Raw genomic sequence first — 22,500 nt, forward strand, 5'->3', positions numbered from 1 at the left:
TCTGCTGATATTTGGAGGGACCGTTCTAGGGCTGGCCTATCTGCTTCTGTATTATACCGTCTATCACCCCAGAGGGAGGAGTCTACAGGCAGATGAGGTGGATGGACACATGGGACAGGAGAGAGAACCAGATACAATGCTGAGAATGAGGAACTTCCTACAGCTCTGAGGCTCACCTTCCTATTCGCCACATATTCAATGGAGGAGTTAAAAGGACAATCAGGCATTTGAAAAACAACAAAGGTGTCACCCAGACACGTTGTTCTGTTAAACAGCTAAGGGGGATGGGTTGGAGAAATGTAACTGCTAAGACAAACTCTGGTTGGTGGACAGTCTAGTTGGTGGACTGTCTAGTTGGTGGACTGTCTAGTTGGTGGACTGTCTATTTGGTGGACTGTCTATTTGGTGGACTGTCTAGTTGGTGGACTGTCTAGTTGGTGAACAGTCTAGTTGGTGGACAGTCTAGTTGGTGGACAGTCTAGTTGGTGGACTGTCTAGTTGGTGGACAGTCTAGCTGCTGGACTGTCTAGTTGGTGGACTGTCTAGTGGGTGGACAGTCTAGTTGGTGGACAGTCCAGTTGGTGGACTGTCTATTTGGTGGACTGTCTAGTTGGTGGACAGTCTAGTTGGTGGACAGTCTAGTTGGTGGACTGTCTAGTTGGTGGACAGTCTAGCTGCTGGACTGTCTAGTTGGTGGACAGTCTAGTTGGTGGACTGTCTATTTGGTGGACTGTCTAGTTGGTGGACAGTCTAGTTGGTGGACAGTCTAGTTGGTGGACAGTCTAGTTGGTGGACAGTCTAGTTGGTGGACTGTCTAGTTGGTGGACAGTCTAGCTGCTGGACTGTCTAGTTGGTGGACAGTCTAGTTGGTGGACAGTCTAGTTGGTGGACTGTCTAGTTGGTGGACAGTCTAGCTGCTGGACTGTCTAGTTGGTGGACAGTCTAGTTGGTGGACAGTCTAGTTGGTGGACTGTCTAGTTGGTGGACAGTCTAGTTGCTGGACAGTCTAGTTGGTGGACAGTCTAGTTGGTGGACAGTCTAGTTGGTGGACAGTCTAGTTGGTGGACAGTCTAGTTGGTGGACAGTCTAGTTGGTGGACAGTCTAGTTGGTGGACAGTCTAGTTGGTGGACAGTCTAGTTGGTGGACTCTGACTGTCATCCTTTTAGTTTCTAAGTCACCTCAGCCTTCTTTTATCTTATCAGTTTCGGTTCCTCCAGTCTTACAGCTGCTGCTCCCTTTACAGTAAGCTGCAGGCTAAACAGGTTTTGTTAATTTTGTCTCGTGACATCACATCATATGATCGTTCCTCAGGAGATCAAAGTCTCTTTTCCTTGTTCTGTTGCTGCTCTGAAAGACCGGACCGGAACAGAACGGACCGGAACGGACTGGGGTATTTGGCCACTACAATTCTGCCTACATATCTCAGGTCTGGTGTCCTCAGCTGAGATGAATGAGAGGGACATAATTGAGGCACACCGCCTCTTATATGTTGATTCATGATGTCAATACAAACAGAGAACAAAAGGAAGGCTTCCTTTTACAGGCCACCTAACCTCTAAGGGTGAAGTAAAAAGATGTTGTTATGGACTCGCTCAGTGACGTGTTACAGACTCTTTTATATATTTGACCTTTATTTAACCAGGCAAGTCAGTTAAGAACAAATTCTTATTTTCAATGACGGCCTGGGAACAGGGGCAGAACGACAGATTTGTACCTTGTCAGCTCGGGGATTTGAACTTGCAACCTTCCGGTTACTAGGCCAACACTCTAACCACAAAGCTACCCTGCTACCCTGCCACCCCTCCACTCTAACCACTAGGCTACCTGCCGCCTTCACACTCTAACCACAAAGCTACCCTGCCGCCCCTCCACTCTAACCACTAGGCTACCCTGCCGCCTCTACACTCTAACCACTAGGCTACCCTGCCGCCCCTCCACTCTAACCACTAGGCTACCCTGCCGCCCCTCCACTCTAACCACTAGGCTACCCTGCCGCCTCTCCACTCTAACCATTAGGCTACCCTGCCGCCCCTCCACTCTAACCACTAGGCTACCCTGCCGCCCCTCCACTCTAACCACTAGGCTACCCTGCCGCCTCTACACTCTAACCACTAGGCTACCCTGCCGCCCCTCCACTCTAACCACTAGGCTACCCTGCCACCCCTCCACTCTAACCACTAGGCTACCCTGCCGCCCCTCCACTCTAACCACTAGGCTACCCTGCCGCCTCTACACTCTAACCACTAGGCTACCCTGCCGCCCCTCCACTCTAACCACTAGGCTACCCTGCCGCCCCTCCACTCTAACCACTAGGCTACCCTGCCGCCTCTACACTCTAACCACTAGGCTACCCTGCCGCCCCTCCACTCTAACCACTAGGCTACCCTGCCGCCTCTACACTCTAACCAGTAGGCTACCCTGCCGCCCCTCCACTCTAACCACTAGGCCGCCCTCCACTCTAACCACTAGGCTACCCTGCCCCTCCACTCTAACCACTAGGCTACCCTGCCGCCTCTACACTCTAATCACTAGGCTACCCTGCTGCCTCTACACTCTAACCACTAGGCTACCCTGCCGCCCTACACTCTAACCACTAGGCTACCCTGCCGCCCCTCCACTCTAACCACTAGGCTACCCTGCCGCCCCTCCACTCTAACCACTAGGCTACCCTGCCGCCCCATTGAATGACTGATGTATTTCATCTCTGACATATTTCCCACAGTGTTATTCTGTCATGTGATCTGTGTTAAGTACTCCGATGTTTCGTGTAGTATTTACCGTCTGTTAATGCACTTTAAAACGTAAACATATAATATATTACGATATAAATATAATGTATCACAATATAAATATAATGTATTATAATATATATAATGTATTATGATATATATACAGTATTACGATATAAATATAATGTATTATAATATATATCGATATAAATATAATGTATTATAATATATATCATGTATTACGATATATATAATGTATTACGATATAAATATAATGTATTATAATATATATAATGTATTACGATATATATAATGTAGTACGATATATATAATGTATTTAACAATAAAATGTATGATAAACAATCCTCACGGGTCTGATGGGGCTGATGGGCTGATGGGTCTGAAGGTGCTGATGGTGCTGACGGGGCTGATGGGGATGATGGGTCTGAAGGTGCTGATGGTGCTGACAGGGCTGATGGGGCTGATGGGACTGATGGGACTGATGGGAAGTCGATGTGCAGGGGTACGAGGTAATAACTTGGCTGTATCCACAGGGTACCAGTACAGAGTCGATTTGCAGGGGTACGAGGTAATAACTTGGCTGTATCCACAGGGTACCAGTACAGAGTCGATTTGCAGGGGTACGAGGTAATAACTTGGCTACATCCAGTCGTGGTCAAAAGTTTTGAGAATGACACAAATATTAATTTCCACAAAGTTTGCTGCTTCAGTGTCTTTAGATATTTTTGTCAGATGTTACTATGGAATACTGAAGTATATTTACAAGCATTTCATAAGTGTCAAAGGCTTTTATTGACAATTACATGAAGTTGATGCAAAGAGTCAATATTTGCAGTGTTGCCCCTTCTTTTTCAAGACCTTTGCAATCCGCCCTGGCATGCTGTCAATTAACTTCTGGGCCAGATCCTGACTGATGGCAGCCCATTCTTGCATTTTCAATGCTTGGAGTTTGTCAGAATTTGTCGGTTTTTGTTTGTCCACCCGCCTCTTGAGGATTGACCACCAGTTCTCAATAGGATTAAGGTCTGGGGAGTTTCCTGGCCATGGACCCAAAATATCAACGTTTTGTTCCCCGAGCAACTTAGTTATCACTTTGCCTTATGGCTAGGTGCTCCATCCTGCTGGAAAAGGCATTGTTCGTCACCAAACTGTTCCTGGATGGTTGGGAGAAGTTGCTCTCGGAGGATGTGAAGGTACCATTCTTTATTCATGGCTGTGTTTTTTGGCAAAATTGTGAGTGAGCCCACTCCCTTGGCTCAGAAGCAACCCCACACATGAATGGTCACAGGATGCTTTACTGTTGACATGACACAGGGCTGATGGTAGCGCTCACCTTGTCTTCTCCGAACAAGCTTTTTTCCGGATGCCCCAAACAATCGGAAAGGGGATTCATCAGAGAAAATGACTTTACCCCAGTCCGCAGCAGTCCAATCCCTGTACCTTTTGCAGAATATCAGTCTGTCCCTGATGTTTTTCCTGGAGAGAAGTGGCTTCTTTGCTGCCCTTCTTGACACCAGGCCATCCTCCAAAAGTGTTCGCCTCACTGTGCGTGCAGCTGAATCAACTTTAGGAGACGGTCCTGGCGCTTGCTGGACTTTCTTGGGCGCCCTGAAGCCTTCTTCACAACAATTGAACTGCTCTCCTTGACATTCTTGATGATCTGATAAATGGTTGATTTAGGTGCAATCTTACTGGCAGCAATATCCTTGCCTGTGAAGCCCTTTTTGTGCAAAGCAATGATGAAGGCACGTGCTTCCTTGCAGGTAATCATGGTTGACAGAGGAAGAACAGTGATTCCAAGCATCACCCTCCTTTTGAAGCTTCCAGTCTTGTTATTCAAACTCAATCAGCATGACAGAGTGATCTCCAGCCTTGTCCTCGTCAACACTCACACCTGTGTTAACGAGAGAATCACTGACATGATGTCAGCTGGTCCTTCCATGTGCAGCAGTACGAGGTAATAACTTGGCTATATCCCCAGGGTACCAGTACAGAGTCTGAACACCTGTTACAATAATATTGCTTGTGATTCCTTTGGTCAGAGTCATATTGCTTGTGATTCCTTTGGTCAGAGTCATATTGCTTGTGATTCCTTTGGTCAAAGTCATATTGCTTGTGATTCCTTTGGTCAGAGTCATATTGCTTGTGATTCCTTTGGCCAGAGTCATATTGCTTGTGATTCCTTTGGTCAGAGTCATATTGCTTGTGATTCCTTTGCTCATAGCGCCCCCTTGTGTCCTTGTCTACAAAATCCACTGTTGTGCTTTCCACCTCCATAGCAGTGCTTGCTGGTGTGGAGCTAAATGTTTTAATATGCCGTTATCCCAGCTCATTTGCCTAACATATTTTTACTGCGGTGTCCAAATGTAGCTCACTTTCCCGCATCAATCTTTCTCTAACCCTGGAGTCATTTATATAAAACACAATCTGATCTCGATGCATAGATGAGGTTAGGTCTACAGAATGACACGTCTGTGCTTTTCATTTAAAATCTGTAAGAAAGACAACAAAGGTTTAAACCTTGCTGTTGTCTACGATAGAGAAACACAGAACGTTCATACGTCTCATCTCTTCTTCGGTGAACAATAGGCATCAAACTGATCCAGGATCTTTTTCGCGAACTCGTCTTTATCCGCCTCATTCGCAAACGTGAAAGTATTGAATATAATCGATCGCCTGTGGTCCCGCAATAGTAACAAAAGAGAGGAACGTTCCCTCCCGCTAATTTTTAACTCCAAAGGCAGACATATACAGGAACAACAACAAAAAACACTGCCGAAATATTATCCAATTAGCATCGACATTCTCATCGGGGCTCAAAGCCTCTGGTGGCTTCAAATCAAATCAAATCAAATCAAATTTTATTTGTCACATACACATGGTTAGCAGATGTTAATGCGAGTGTAGCGAAATGCTTGTGCTTCTAGTTCCGACAATGCAGTAATAAAAAGCAAGTAATCTAACTAACAATTCCAAAAAAAACTACTGTCTTATACACAGTGTAAGGGGATAAAGAATATGTACATAAGGATATATGAATGAGTGATGGTACAGAGCAGCATAGGCAAGATACAGTAGATGATATCGAGTACAGTATATACATATGAGATAAGTATGTAAACCAAGTGGCATAGTTAAAGTGGCTAGTGATACATGTATTACATAAGGATGCAGTCGATGATATAGAGTACAGTATCAACGTATGCATATGAGATGAACAATGTAGGGTAAGTAACATTATATAAGGTAGCATTGTTTAAAGTGGCTAGTGATATATTTACATCATTTCCCATCAATTCCCATGATTAAAGTGGCTGGAGTAGAGTCAGTGTCATTGACAGTGTGTTGGCAGTAGCCACTCAATGTTAGTGGTGGCTGTTTAACAGTCTGATGGCCTTGAGATAGAAGCTGTTTTTCAGTCTCTCGGTCCCAGCTTTGATGCACCTGTACTGACCTCGCCTTCTGGATGACAGCGGGGTGAACAGGCAGTGGCTCGGGTGGTTGATATCCTTGATGATCTTTATGGCCTTCCTGTAGCATCGGGTGGTGTAGGTGTCCTGGAGGGCAGGTAGTTTGCCCCCGGTGATGCGTTGTGCAGACCTCACTACCCTCTGGAGAGCCTTACGGTTGAGGGCGGTGCAGTTGCCATACCAGGCGGTGATACAGCCCGCCAGGATGGTGGGAGGGTTAAATACACAACAGGTAATTAAATGGCATTGAAACCAGGTGTGTTGGAAGACAAGACAAAACCAATGGGAAATGAAAAATGGATCAATGATGACTAGAAGACCGGTGACGTCGACCGAGGAGCACCGCCCGAACAAGGAGAGGCAACAACTTCGGCAGAAGTAGTGACAACGGGTTTAGGATTGTATAGGGTTAAAACATTAGGTTTAGTCTCTCATTCTAAATGGTTAAGGTAAAGGTCAAGGTTTGGAAAGGGTTAAGGTACTGGTCAAGGATTGGATAGGGTTAAGGTACTGGTTAAGGTTTGGATAGGGTTAAGGTACTGGTTAAGGTTTGGATAGGGTTAAGGTACTGGTTAAGGTTTGGATAGGGTTAAGGTACTGGTCAAGGTTTGGATAGGGTTAAGGTACTGGTCAAGGTTTGGATAGGGTTGGGTACTGGTTAAGGATTTGGATAGGGTTAAGGTACTGGTTGAAGGATTGCCACATAGGGTTAAGGTTCTACTTTGTCAAGGTTTGGATAGGGTTAAGGCACTGTTTGTATTCAGTCAGGACACCTTGGATTAGTGGTTCGGTTTACTGGTCAAGGTTTGGATAGGGTTAAGGTACTGGTTAAGGATTGGATAGGATTAAGGTACTGGTCAAGGTTTGGATAGGGTTAAGGTACTGGTTAAGGATTGGATAGGGTTAAGGTACTGGTTAAGGTTTGGATAGGGTTAAGGTACTGGTTAAGGATTGGATAGGGTTAAGGTACTGGTCAAGGTTTGGAGCTTTTAGGGTTAAGGTACTGGTTAAGGATTGGATAGGGTTAAGGTACTGGTCAAGGTTTGGATAGGGTTAAGGTACTGGTTAAGGATTGGATAGGGTTAAGGTACTGGTCAAGGTTTGGATAGGGTTAAGGTATCTGGTTAAGGATTGGATAGGGTTAAGGTACCTGGATCAAGGTTTTGGACAGGGTTAAAACAAAGTTTACTAAATGGTTAAAGGATTGGATAGGTTAAAACATTAAGGTACTGGTCAAGGTTTGATAGGGTTCAAACTGGTACTGGTTATTTTAACAACAGGAAAACATAACTCCAAACACTTGAAATAAAACAATGATAGGGTTAAGGTACTGGTTAAGCCTGTTTAGGATACCTTGTCAGCTCGGGGTTTGTTAAGGTACTGGTTAAAGGACCACCCTGGATAACAGGGTTAAGGTACTGGTCAAGGTTTGGAAGACAAGACAAAATAGGGTTAAATGTACTGGTTAAGGTTGGTTACCGCCCGAACAAGGTTAAGGTACTGGTCAAGGTTTGATTGTATAGGGTTAAGGTCATTCTGGTCAAGGTGGAGGGTTTAGGGTTAAGGTACTGGTCAAGGATTGGATAGGGTTAAGGTACTGGTTAAGGTTTGGATAGGGTTAAGGTACTGGTTAAGGTTTGGATAGGGTTAAGGTACTGGTTAAGGTTTGGATAGGGTTAAGGTACTGGTCAAGGTTTGGATAGGGTTAAGGTACTGGTCAAGGTTTGGATAGGGTTAAGGTACTGGTTAAGGATTGGATAGGGTTAAGGTACTGGTTAAGGATTGGATAGGGTTAAGGTACTGGTCAAGGTTTGGATAGGGTTAAGGTACTGGTTAAGGATTGGATAGGGTTACGGTACTGGTCAAGGTTTGGATAGGGTTAAGGTACTGGTTAAGGATTGGATAGGATTAAGGTACTGGTCAAGGTTTGGATAGGGTTAAGGTACTGGTTAAGGATTGGATAGGGTTAAGGTACTGGTTAAGGTTTGGATAGGGTTAAGGTACTGGTTAAGGATTGGATAGGGTTAAGGTACTGGTCAAGGTTTGGATAGGGTTAAGGTACTGGTTAAGGATTGGATAGGGTTAAGGTACTGGTCAAGGTTTGGATAGGGTTAAGGTACTGGTTAAGGATTGGATAGGGTTAAGGTACTGGTCAAGGTTTGGATAGGGTTAAGGTACTGGTTAAGGATTGGATAGGGTTAAGGTACTGGTCAAGGTTTGGATAGGGTTAAAGTACTGGTTAAGGATTGGTTAGGGTTAAGGTACTGGTCAAGGTTTGGATAGGGTTAAGGTACTGGTTAAGGATTGGATAGGGTTAAGGTACTGGTCAAGGTTTGGATAGGGTTAAGGTACTGGTTAAGGATTGGATAGGGTTAAGGTACTGGTCAAGGTTTGGATAGGGTTAAAGTACTGGTTAAGGATTGGTTAGGGTTAAGGTACTGGTCAAGGTTTGGATAGGGTTAAGGTACTGGTCAAGGATTGGATAGGGTTAAGGTACTGGTTAAGGATTGGATAGGGTTAAGGTACTGGTTAAGGATTGGATAGGTTTAAGGTACTGGTCAAGGTTTGGATAGGGTTAAGGTACTGGTCAAGGTTTGGATAGGGTTAAGGTACTGGTTAAGGATTGGATAGGGTTAAGGTACTGGTCAAGGATTGGATAGGGTTAAGGTACTGGTTAAGGATTGGATAGGGTTAAGGTACTGGTCAAGGTTTGGATAGGGTTAAGGTACTGGTTAAGGATTGGATAGGGTTAAGGTACTGGTCAAGGTTTGGATAGGGCTAAGGTACTGGTTAAGGATTCTATAGGGTTAAGACATTGAGTTTAGTCTCTCATTCTGAATGGTTAAGGTAAAGGTCAAGGTTTGGATAGGGTTAAGTTAAAACCAACTATAAAAACCAGTGTCTGTGACCAGGATCAAACACACAGCCTTCTGATCCAGAGGTATGGGATTCCACCTCTCCATCCGCTCATCCACAACACTCCAGCAAAACCCAGGCCTACTTGATGGTAATAGTGCTCACTGTTGCCTCTAGTGGCTGGTTTTGAAGGCATTTCCCGATGTCTTCAGGAAAGCGATAGACGTCCAATTTCAACAATAATCTTGAACGAACTGGCTGCACACACACACACACACACACACACACACACACACACACAATGCCTCGGATCCCTAAGCGCTTCCTGCTAGCCGACCTGTGAATGTCTATCTGCTAGGAGGGCTCTTACTCTGGCCCTTTGCCTCATACTTGGAGATTGCCCCACATTTGGAGGAGGGATGGGATGATGGTACAAGTCAGTTAGTATGACGCGAGGGCACTGAGGGAGTGTCCCAAATGTCAGCCTATTACCTATAGTGCACTACTTTTGCCCAGGGTTCATAGGGAAGAGGATGCCATTTGGTATGGTACCTACCTACTGCATCATTTTAAAGATACTGTATAGATAGATATATACAGTACCAGTCAAAGTTTGGACTCAGCTACTCAATCAAGGTTTTTTCTTTGTTTTGTACTATTTTGTACAAAACTATGACACATATGGAATCATGCAGTAACCAAAAAAGTGTAAAACAAATCAAAATATAATTTATATTTGAGATTCTTCAAAGTAGCCACCCCTTGCCTCGATAACAGCTTTGCACACTCTTGGCATTCTCTCAACCGGCTTCATGAGGTAGTCACCTGGAATGCATTTCAATTAACATGTGTGCCTTGTTAAAAGTTAATTTGTGGAATTTCTTTCCTTCTTTAATGAGTTTGAGCCAATCAGTTGTGTTTTGACAAGGTAGGGGTGGTATACAGGTAAAAGACAAAGTCCATATTATGGCAACAACAGCTAAGCAAAGAGAAACAACAGTGGGTCCAAACTTTTGACTGGTACTATATGTAGTGCACTACTTTTGACCAGGGTTCATATATGTAGTGCACTACTTTTGACCAGGGTTCATATATGTAGTGCACTACTTTTGGCCAGGGTTCAAATATGTAGTGCACTACTTTTGGCCAGGGTTCATATATGTAGTGCACTACTTTTGACCAGGGTTCATATATGTAGTGCACTACTTTTGGCCAGGGTTCAAATATGTAGTGCACTACTTTTGGCCAGGGTTCATATATGTAGTGCACTACTTTTGACCAGGGTTCATATATGTAGTGCACTACTTTTGGCCAGGGTTCATATATGTAGTGCACTACTTTTGGCCAGGGTTCATATATGTAGTGCACTACTTCTGACCAGGGTTCATATATGTAGTGCACTACATTTGACCAGGGTTCATATATGTAGTGCACTACTTTTGACCAGGGCTGCTGTTTAACAGGCTCCCAACCAGCTGTGCTATTGTGTTAGTTTTTTCGCATTGTTAGTAACTTGTTTTGTACATAATGTTGCTTCTACCGTCTCTTATGACCGGAAAGAGCTTCTGGACGTCAGAACGGCGATTCCTCACCTCGAACTGGATGAAGATTTTTTCTTTAATGAGTCCGATGCAAAGGATTTACTGCTTTGTCAAGGTCCAAATCCCCGTCATCTGCGTTAAGAAGAGATGGAGAAAAAGAGGGGTTGGGGGGGTGTGCCTTGTAAGAGTTCGCAGACGAGTAGGTAAATCACTGTAATGACTTGTCCTCCTGGATGGGGATCAAAGCTAATTAAAGGTTTCAAGATCCCCCTCTCCTGGGGGAGTTGGCCAGTTTTATGACGGTCATAAATACCATGCTGGAACTTTCTCTCCCTTGCCAGGCAGTATTGAGGAGAAAGAACCCTCGTGTTACAAAGAGATTCTTCCCGCCAAAACTCCAACATCCAAAAGTGGATAATGAAACAATATTTCTAACACAAAGATTGTGGGAAATGGTCGGCAGGGACTCAAAGAACAATCATGTCAGATAATTTATTGTTTTGTGATATCATTAAATACATTATAACGGAAACATAACATAGCTTTCACAATGTGTGTGTCAGAGTTGCATCTAAATGTTGTAAAACTTATATGATTAATTAATAACCTCTTGCGTCGACCTGAGACGCAGACGTCCCATCTAGGCATCTGGAAATGCAAATGTGCTATGCCAAATGCTAATAGCACTCGTTAAACTCAAATGTTCATCAAAACACACATGCAGGGCACTGAATTAAAGCTACACTCGTTGTGAATCTAGCCAACAAGTCAGATTATTAAAATGCTTTTCGGCGAAAGCATGAGAAGCATGAGAAGCTATTATCTGATAGCATGCAACACCCCGAAATACCTGAAGGCGACGTAAACAAAAGAATTAGTGTAGCCGGCGCTACACAAATAGCAGAAATAAAATATAAAACTTTCATTACCTTGGACGAGCTTCTTTGTTGGCACTCCTATATGTCCCATAAACATCACTATTGGGTCTTTTTTTCGATTAAATCGGTCCATATATACCCAAAATATCCATCTATGGAAACTGTGTGATTCAGAAAAAAACACTGTTTCAAAACGCTACGTCATTTTTTTAAATTAAAAAAGTTGACGATAAACTTTCACAAAACACTTCGAAATACTTTTGTAATCCAACTTTAGGTATTAGTAAACGTTAATAATCTATCAAATTGATCGCGAGGCGATGTGTATTCAATAGCTCCACGCTTTCAAATCATCTTCCAAAATCTCTCTTCCAAAACTTCCTGTCGGAGACCGGATGGAAAGTGGTCTCTCTTCCTCGTTTGACCAAGAAACAACGAGAAGGCAATTGACAAGAGTGGTGACATCGTGTGGAAGCTGTAGAACTTGCAATCTCGGCCCTATTTAATTTTGTGCCCCTTGAACAATACATGCAAGTTGCGCATGGATATTTTTTTCCGTTTTCAGTGATCAGTTTTTCTTGCGCTTTTCGATGAAACAGACGCTCTGTTATAGTCACAGCGGTGATTTAACCAGTTTTAGAAACGTGAGAGTGTTTTCTATCCACACATACTAATCATATGCATATACTATATTCCTGGCATGAGTAGCAGGACGCCGAAATGTTGCGCGATTTTTAACAGAATCTTCGAAAAAGTAGAGGGTCGACTTAAGAGGTTTTAACTATGAAACTATTCGTGAGAAGATTAAATGTGAGTTTAAATTAGATTGTTTTTCATGTAAAGTTTTACCCAATCAGTAACCATGCCCATGTGAACACAGACATTATGCCAAAAGGATGGAACGCCTCTTTAGCCAGAGTACTTGTAAAGGACTCCTAAAGAATTAACATATTAGACCAGTACGCTGCCGGGTTGCTACTAGCGTGTAAAATGGTTTAAAACTACTAGAATAGTATACGTGCAGCGCGAGCTGAATACGTGACAAATGGTCTAAAACTATGACGAGTGAAGAAGACTCGACTAAGACACCGCCTGCAGCTCTACATGTAAAGTAGTCTAGAACTTTGACCAAAGACACCAGGTAGATCTTATCAAACGACCACTGGAACGTCTGATGTATCCCTTCTAACGAACACTTCCAGAACAAATAAAAACAGGCTACTACTACAACTGAGGACATTGGGATCTCTGGTGGACAACCAGACTTCTGTCGAACTACTCTCTGCAGACGGACCGGGAGATTTCAACAGAGAGACGACAAAGACATACACGCGTAAATATATACACATTTCAATTATTTTTGAATGAGCGGTCGTTCATGTGCAAAGTATTCATATTCCAATGAGCACGTGTATGTACAATACGTTGACTGTCTCTGTCTTTCCCTCTCCTTACATGCCCCTCCCTTTTCATTGTGTACCAAGCCGTCATATCGGGTTAGTCCACTAGGGACTTTTCATTGTGTACCAAGCCGTCATATCGGGTTAGTCCACTAGGGACTTTTCATTGTGTACCAAGCCGTCATATCGGGTTAGTCCACTAGGGACGTTTCATTGCATTATGTTAGTAATCAACGTATCATTTATCCTGTATGTGTGTGTTTATGTAATTCCATGTGATTATTTAGTTAATCGGTAAATACATAGTGAAGCCAATTTGTGTATTGCTGAATCGTCATTTAGATTCGTGCAGATTTGAAGTCAACGACGTTCAGAACGAGACTAATATGAGGTAATAATTAATGGATGATATTCTGATATATTCTTGAGTTAATTCGGGAAACGGTAACTCATTAAACAAACTTTTTCTGTGGTGCCCCAAGATTGCTAATGAGTTAATTGTTACAAGATTAATTTAATAATTAAACATAGTTAATTGATTTGTTAAAATATCAGTCATTTAATGGCAATTACGCCACGACACCAGCACTAACATTAACCTGTTTTTAAAAACTCTATGTAGAGCAGTTCTGTGCGCCTCCCATAGTCTGTTCTGGATTGTGAAGAGACCTCCTGTGGCGTGTCTTGTGAGGTAAGCATGGGTGTCCAAGCTGTGTACTAGTAGTTTAAACAGACAGCTTGGTACATTCAGCTTGTCAACACTTCTTACAAAAGCAAATAGTGATGATGTCAATCGCTCTTCCACTCATGAGCCATGAGAGATTGACATGCATATCATTAATGTTAGCTCTCTGTGTACTTTTAAGTCCCTCTTTGGGGTTTTCTGACCGAACTACTGAACAGTAGTCTAGGTGCGACAAAACTAGGGCCTGTAGGACCGGCCTTGTTGATAGTGCTGTTAAGAAGGCAGAGCAGCACTTTACTATGGACAGACTTCTCCCCATTTTAGCTACTGTTGTATCAATATGTTTTGACCATGACAGTTTACAATCCAGGGTTACTCGAAGAAGTTTAGTCACCTCAACTTGCTCAATTTCCCCATTATTTATTACAAGATGTAGTTTAGGGTTTAGTGAATGATTTGTCCCAAATACAGTGCTTTTAATTTTGGAAATATTTAGGACTAACTTATTCCTTGCCACCCACTCCGAAACTAACTGCAGCTCTTTGTTAAGTGTTGCAGTCATTTTAGTTGCTGTAGTAGCTGAAGTGTATAGTGTTGAGTCATCAGCATACATACTGTAGACACACTGGATTTACTCAAAGTCAGTGGCATGTCATTAGTGAAGATTGAAAGAAGTAAGGGGCTTAGACAGCTGCCCTGGGGAATTGGTAACAGGCTGATTGGTCGGCTATTTTTAGCCAGTAAAGGGGACTTTACTATTCTTGGGTAACGGAATGACTTTTGCTTCCCTCCAGGCCTGAGGGCACACACTTTCTAGTAGGCTTAAATTGAAGATATGGCAAATAGGAGTGGTAATATCATCTGCTATTATCCTCAGTAGTTTTCAATCCAGATTGTCAGACCCTGGTGGCTTGTCATTGCTGATAGACAACAATATTTTTTTTAACCTATTCCACACAAACTTTACAGAATTCAAAAGTACAATGCTTTGTTTTTCATAATTTGGTCAGATATACTTGGATATGTAGTGTCAGTGTTTGTTGCTGGCATGTCATACCTAAATTTGCTAATCTTGCCAATGAAAAAGTTTTTAAGAAGTTGCTAATATTAGTGGGTTTTCTGATGAATGAGCCATCTGATTCAATGAAGGATGGAGCCGAGTTTTTCCCAAAATGTCATTTAAGATCCAAAGCTTTGTACTATCATTCTTTATTATATATAGTTTATTTGATGATGATGATTTCATTCCTGTTCTGTTTGTAACTACCCTGGTAGGTTGAGTGATAACCTGAACCAGGTTACAGGCACTGGTTAGAGTTGGAAGCTTTTTCTTGAGTGGGGCAGCTTGATGAAATCCAGTCAATATTTAAATCACCCAGAAAATATACCTCTCTGTTGAAATCACATACATTATGAAGAATTTCTCACATATTATCCAGATACTGACTGTTAGCACTTGGTGGTCTATAGCAGCTTCCCACAATAATCGGATTTAGGTGAGGCAGATGAACCTGTAGCAATATTACTTCAACTGTATTTAACACGAGATCCTCTAAGCTTTACATGAATGTGGTTCTAACTATAAACAACAACACTTACACCACTGGCATTTGTCTTTTCTGTAGATGTTACAACCTTGTATTGCTACCACTATATCATCAAAGGTATTGTCTAGGTGAGTTTCAGAGAAAATACGAGTCATCTGTTACTAGCAAGTTATTCACGTCATGAATCTTGTTTCTTAGGCTACATATGTTAATATGGGCTATTCTTTTAGCACTTTTATGGGTTGCTTGATTGTTTTTAATGCTTTGCTGAGAAGCTTTTCAGAAGTAGACATGCTCATGTTATTTATATTGGAGGTGATAGTGCAGGGTGAGCTGCATAAAGTGGTCTTCCTCCTAGTCCACACCGCCTCAGTGCTAACAGTATAACTCTGGTACATAGGCACATAATTACTGCATACAATAGCTGTAGGATCAACAGAGGTATTCATGGCAGTTAGGGGGATATACATTAAGTTACTTACATTGTGTCTGCCAATGCCCTTGGGATAATGTACATTTGACATTTGATGAAGGAGCAGGAATCTCTGGAAGCCGGTCGGTAACACTGTTGGTCAGCAGGATGGTGCAAGGCCATTATAACCCCATTCACCAAAGACCGCTGCCTTGCGCTGGGCTCACAGTGTGTGACGTGCCTCCACTGGGATGCAGGATTGATAACCGTGGCATCCACCAGCCCCTCATGAAGCGTCCTTTATTCTCTGAGGGGGTGGAGGGGTCGGGATGGGAGGTCTGGGGAGGATGGAGAGGGCAGGTGAGATGGGAGGGGAGAGGACTTCACTAGGGAGGGGTCTCTGCAGGGCAGCCCTGGCCAGTCAGTCAGAGAGAGGCAACATGGTGGTGAGGCAGTGGCACAACGACCAGGCTGAGGAGTGGAAAAGGAGAAGGGGTTAGAGGGTATCCAGGATACGCTACAATGTCTCAATTCGTTAACTCTGGACATCCAGCTCAGACATATTTTCCCTCAATAAGATGACAACTTCCGCATTGGAAATTTGTCTGGACAAAATTAACCCAGAACTGTGAAAAGTAGGTGCAGCTCCTACATGGGATGAAACCGTAGTCTCTGAAGGGGGTTGCTGCCAATCTGGAAGAAGTCCATTTCCCCGTATGGCACAAAGTGGTAGACGCCATTTTGGAACAATTCTGTTAAAATCCATGCAAATAAAATAGGTTGTCAAGGAACCAGCTAAAAGTCAATCAATCCACACAGTGTGATAGTAAATTAGATTAAAACACAGTTTTGGAAGCAAGCCAGAACCCAAACCACAGACTAGAAACCAGCCAGCCTTAGGACTCACAATAAACACAACCAAGGCACAAAACTGGCCAGCATAACAACAGCAAGGAGACGGCAGTGACTTACTCAATACGATTGAATGCTGGGGCCCATCAAAACACTGACACAACGGAGGCTGTGTTACCGGAATGATAGCCAGGAGAGAAGCAGCATGGAAGGGATGTCGTTTCCTGTACAGGTCGGTGGAAAGCGATACACCGGGCCGCAGGAGAGTCAAAGAGAGTCAATACAAGTTCAAGTTAGGCAATAGTCCAAAAACATCCATGGTACAAGGTAAAATGGAAGGATGAAAGCAGAAGTAGACAGGTGTCTGCTCAGAATAGGGTGCCCAGATATATCACAGTAGACAGGTGTCTGCTCAGAATAGGGTGCCCAGGTATATCACAGTAGACAGGTGTCTGCTCAGATAATGCCCCGGTGCAGAGTAGGGTGCCCAGGTATATTAGAGTAGACAGGTGTCTGCTCAGATAATGCCCCGGTGCAGAATAGGGTGACCAGGTATATCACAGTAGACAGGTGTCTGCTCAGATAATGCCCCGGTGCAGAATAGGGTGACCAGGTATATCACAGTAGACAGGTGTCTGCTCAGATAATGCCCCGGTGCAGAGTAGGGTGCCAGGTATATTACAGTAGACAGGTGTCTGCTCAGATAATGACAGGTGTCTGCCAGATAATGGTGCAGAATAGGGTGACCAGGTATATCACAGTAGGCAGGTGTCTGCTCAGATAATGCCCAGGTATATCCCAGGTGTCTGCAGAATAGGGTGCCCAGGTATATCACAGTAGACAGGTGTCTGCTCAGATAATGCCCCGGTGCAGAGTAGGGTGCCCAGGTATATTAGAGTAGACAGGTGTCTGCTCAGATAATGCCCCGGTGCAGAATAGGGTGACCAGGTATATCACAGTAGACAGGTGTCTGCTCAGATAATGCCCCGGTGCAGAATATCACAGTGACCAGATAATATCAGAGTAGGGTGCCCAGGTACAGTAGACAGGTGTCTCTGCGGTGCAGAATAGATAATGCCCCAGTAGACAGGTGTCTGCTCAGATAATGCCCCGGTGCAGGTAGGGCCCAGGTATATTACAGTAGACAGGTGTCTGCTCAGATAAATGCAGAATAGGGTGACCAGGTATATCACCAGGTGTCAGAATAGTGCAGAATGACCAGGTATATCACAGTAGACAGGTGTCTGCTCAGATAATGCCCCGGTGCAGAGTAGGGTGCCCAGGTATATCACAGTAGACAGGTGTCTGCTCAGATAATGACCAGGTATATCACAGTAGACAGGTGTCTGCTCAGATAATGCCCCGGTGCAGAATAGGGTGACCAGGTATATCACAGTAGACAGGTGTCCCGGTGCAGAGTAGGGTGCCCAGGTATATTACAGTAGACAGGTGTCTGCTCCATAGGGTGGTATATTGCAGAACAGGGTGACCAGGTATAGACAGGTGTCTGCTCAGATAATGCCCCGGTGCAGAATAGGGTGCCCAGGTATATCACAGTAGACAGGTGTCTGCTCAGATAATGCCCCGGTGCAGAGTAGGGTGACCAGGTATATCACAGTAGACAGGTGTCTGCTCAGATAATGCCCCGGTGCAGAGTAGGGTGCCCAGGTATATTACAGTAGTAGACAGGTGTCTGCTCAGATAATGCCCCGGTGCAGAGTAGGGTGCCCAGGTATATTACAGTAGACAGGTGTCTGCTCAGATAATGCCCCGGTGCAGAATAGGGTGACCAGGTATATTACAGTAGACAGGTGTCTGCTCAGATAATGCCCCGGTGCAGAATAGGGTGACCAGGTATATTACAGTAGACAGGTGTCTGCTCAGATAATGCCCCGGTGCAGAATAGGGTACCCAGGATGGCTGGTCTCAGACGATCCCTCAGGTGAAGAAGCCAGATGTCAATGTTCTGGGCCAGCGTGTACTTATTTGTTTAACTTTTTTAAATGTAACCTTTATTTAACTAGTCAAGTCAGTTATGATCAAATTCTTATTTACAATGACACCGGCCAAACCTGGACGACGCGGGGCCAATTGTGCGTCACCCTATGGGACTCCCAATCACAGCCAATTGTGATACCGCCTGGAATCGAACCAGGGTGTCTGTCGTGACGCCTCTAATCAAATCAAATCAAATCAAATTTTATTTGTCACATACACATGGTTAGCAGATGTTAATGCGAGTGTAGCGAAATGCTTGTGCTTCTAGTTCCGACAATGCAGTAATAACGAACAAGTAATCTAACTAACAATTCCAAAAAACTACTGTCTTATACACAGTGTAAGGGGATAAAGAATATGTACATAAGGATATATGAATCCTTATGGCGCAGTGCCTTAGACCACTGCGCCACTCGGGAGCCATGGTTTCCAAGTTACATGTGGTCTGCCGGTTGGACGTACTGCCAAATTCTCTAAAATGACTTTGGAGTCGGCTTATGGTAGAGAAATTAACATTAAAGTCTCTGGCAACAGCTCTGGTGGACATTTCCTGCAGTCAGCATGCCAATTGCACTCTCCTTCAAAAACATCTGTGGCATTGAATTATGTGACAAAACTGTATATTTTAGTGGCCTTTTATTGTCCCCAGCACAAGGTGCACCTGTGCACCTCATGCTGTTTAATCAGCTTCTTGATATGACACACCTGTCAGCTGTATGGATTACCATGGTAACGGAGAAAAGCTCAATGACAGGGATGGAAAAATAATTTGTGCACAACATTTTTGAGAAATAATTTTTTGGGGCATATGGAACATTTCTGTGATCTTTTATGAAACATGTGACCAACACTTTACATTTTGGACGTACAATTCTGTTCAGTATAGTATAAATAGTGCAGTACTTTTGGACAGGGTACATAGGAAAATGGGGAATAAGGTGCCATTTTGGAGGCAGCCTTGAGTTGTGTTTTTTAACCTACAGTATTTGAACAGCTGTGCTGCTGCTGGCAGATAGATGTTTGAGGTAGTAGGGAAAATAAAGCTGGACTGTAGAAGAAATAGGGAGGTCAGATATTACTAGGGACCTGACAGACCTGGTCAGTTATTATTAGAGACCTGACAGAGACCTGGTCAGTTATTACTAGAGACCTGACAGAGACCTGGTCAGTTATTACTAGAGACCTGACAGACCTGGTCAGTTATTATTAGAGACCTGACAGAGACCTGGTCAGTTATTACTAGAGACCTGACAGACCTGGTCAGTTATTACTAGAGACCTGGCAGACCTGGTCAGTTATTACTAGAGACCTGGCAGAGACTTGGTCAGTTATTACTACAGACCTAGCAGATACCTGGTCAGTTATTACCAGGGACCTGACAGACCTGATCAGTTATTACTAGAGACCTGACAGACCTGGTCAGTTATTACTAGGGACCTGACAGAGACCTGGTCAGTTATTACTAGAGACCTGACAGAGACCTGGTCAGTTATTACTAGAGACCTGGTCAGTTATTACTAGAGACCTGAGAGACCAGGTCAGTTATTACTAGAGACCCAACAGACCTGGTCAGTTATTACTAGAGACCTGACAGAGACCTGGTTAGTTATTACTAGAGACCTGACAGACCTGGTCAGTTATTACTAGAGACCTGACAGACCTGGTCAGATATTACTAGAGACCTGACAGACCTGGTCAGATATTACTAGGGACATGACAGAGACCTGGTCAGTCATTACTAGAGACCTGACAGAGACCTGGTTAGTTATTACTAGAGACCTGACAGACCTGGTCAGTTATTACTAGAGACCTGACAGACCTGGTCAGATATTACTAGAGACCTGACAGACCTGGTCAGATATTACTAGGGACCTGACAGGCCTAGTCAGATAATACTAGGGACCTGACAGAGACTTGGTCAGTTATTACTAGAGACCTGACAGAGACTTGGTCAGTTATTACTAGAGACCTGACAGACAGGGTCAATTATTACTAGAGACCTGACAGACCTAGTCAGATATTACTAGGGACCTGACAGAGACCTGGTCAGTTATTACTAGAGACCTGGTCAGTTATTACTAGAGACCTGACAGACCTAGTCAGATATTACTAGGGACCTGACAGAGACCTGGTTAGTTAATACTAGAGACCTGGTCAGTTATTACTAGAGACCTGACAGAGACTTGGCGGTTTTGTACCTGCCAAAGAGAGAGAGGTCTGTGTTTGATCCACCCAGAGACAGCCTCTTCTGGCACACCATGTAAGGCACATCACTAAGCTTGCTGAACACTGAGTTGGGCTGGGTCTGAGAGGCTGTGTGTGCACATATACCTGTTTCTACCTGGTTCTCATGCTGAAAGAGAGAAAGAGAGATTTGTTGAATAATTGCAATCATGTCTAAATGACAGTAATTACTTCCTAGGGCCAAAGTCAAATACAAGGTGAAATATGTAATGCCTACGTTTCCCAAACTAACTCTATTTGTTCATTTAAACTTTTTTTAAATTAGGCAAGTTTGTTAATTAAGAACAAATTCTTATTTTACAATGACGGCCCACCACGGCCAAACCCTCCCCTAACCCGGACAACGCTGGACCAATTATGCATATCTCTCTTTCTCTCTCTCTCTGTGTGTCCTTTTAAAAACTCCATCAGCATGAGAACCAGGTAGAAACACAGAACTCCCGATCACAGCCAGTTATGATGCAGCCCGGGATCGAACCAGGGTCTGTAATTGATGCCTCTAGTAGTGAGTTGCAGTGCCTTAGACTGTTGAGCCACTCGGGAGCAATTTCACTCTACTAGATAAATACAGAAGCCAGTCCACACATTACACAGAGATATTAAATAAATATTACAACACAGTGCCTGTTTAAATCAAGCTTTATTATCCCAAAGTCATTATTATTGTTTGTTTTTAGTCTGATAAAGTACTGGGTAATTCATGAATTCTTCTTCCATGACCTCAGATGTGGTCTGGGAGCCAAACAGACACTAAATGTGTTGTTTCAAGTTGATTTGAAATGAGTAAAACACTTCCTGAACATGGAAAATCAAATGATTGTGTCTACTACTCAGTGGTGGAAAGTACTTAAGTAAAAATACTTCTACTTAAGTCGTTTTTTTGCGGTATCTGTACTTTACTATACTATTTATATTTGTGACAATTTTTTTACTTTTACTTCACTACATTCCTAAAGAAAATATGTACTTTGTACTCCCATACATTTTCACCGAAACCCAAAAGTACTGCTTACATTTCGATTGCTCAGGCAGAATGGTCCAATTCACACACCTATCAATATAACGCGTTGTCATGCCTACTGCCGCTGATCTGGAGGACTCACTAAACACAAATACTGTGTTTGTAAATGATGTCTGAGTGTTGGAGTGTACCCCTAGCTATCTGTAAATGATGTCTGAGTGTTGGAGTGTTGGAGTGTTTCCCCTGGTGTTGGAGTGTTGGAGTGTTCCCTGGCTATCTGTAAATGAAGTGTTGGATGATGTCTGAGTGTTGGAGTGTTCCCCTGGCTATCTGTAAATGATGTCTGAGTGTTGGAGTGTACCCCTGGCTATCTGTAAATGATGTCTGAGTGTTGGAGTGTTCCCCTGGCTATCTGTAAATGATGTCTGAGTGTTGGAGTGTTCCCCTGGCTATCTGTAAATGATGTCTGATGTCTTGGAGTGTTCCCCTGGCTATCTGTAAATGATGTCTGAGTCTTGGAGTGTTCCCCTAGCTATCTGTAAATGATGTCTGAGTGTTGGAGTGTTCCCTAGCTATCTGTAAATGATGTCTGAGTGTTGGCTATCTGTGTTCTGAGTGTTGGAGCTATCTGTAAATGATGTCTGAGTCTTGGAGTGTTCCCCTAGCTATCTGTAAATGATGTCTGAGTCTTGGAGTGTTCCCCTAGCTATCTGTAAATGATGTCTGAGTGTTGGAGTGTTCCCCTGGCTATCTGTAAATGATGTCTGAGTGTTGGAGTGTTCCCCTGGCTATCTGTAAATGATGTCTGAGTCTTGGAGTGTTCCCCTAGCTATCTGTAAATGATGTCTGAGTCTTGGAGTGTTCCCCTAGCTATCTGTAAATGATGTCTGAGTGTTGGAGTGTTC

At 43.5% G+C, this 22,500-nt stretch overlaps 1 protein-coding gene and 1 long non-coding RNA gene across 4 annotated transcripts in view; one reads left to right on the top strand and one right to left on the bottom strand.

Moving 5' to 3' along the window:
- LOC112238014 (XK-related protein 9) overlaps nucleotides 1-1,732 on the top strand; it is an 11,899-nt gene extending 10,167 nt beyond the window's left edge. Inside the window, exon 5 of the mRNA XM_042308738.1 lies at nucleotides 1-1,732. This exon is cut by the window's left edge and continues 386 nt beyond it. Within this exon, the coding sequence (XP_042164672.1) occupies nucleotides 1-169 (169 nt within the window). The 3' untranslated portion in view covers nucleotides 170-1,732.
- Nucleotides 1-22,500, bottom strand: part of LOC112238018 — a 46,000-nt gene that overhangs the window by 1,834 nt on the left and 21,666 nt on the right. The window contains exons 2-6 of one of the 3 annotated variants that reach the window (XR_002951539.2): nucleotides 16,513-16,616; nucleotides 16,193-16,292; nucleotides 15,611-16,011; nucleotides 10,670-10,750; nucleotides 6,331-6,371 (exon numbers count right to left, since the gene is read on the bottom strand). This is a non-coding gene — a long non-coding RNA (uncharacterized LOC112238018). Of the gene's footprint in view, nucleotides 1-6,330; nucleotides 6,372-10,669; nucleotides 10,751-15,610; nucleotides 16,012-16,192; nucleotides 16,293-16,512; nucleotides 17,058-22,500 lie in introns of those variants that run through there. The other 2 variants (XR_002951538.2, XR_006080301.1) reach the window with 2 other exon arrangements.

This window comes from Oncorhynchus tshawytscha, linkage group LG29 (genome assembly GCF_018296145.1).
Source record: "Oncorhynchus tshawytscha isolate Ot180627B linkage group LG29, Otsh_v2.0, whole genome shotgun sequence".
Classification (NCBI taxonomy): Eukaryota; Metazoa; Chordata; class Actinopteri; order Salmoniformes; family Salmonidae; genus Oncorhynchus; species Oncorhynchus tshawytscha.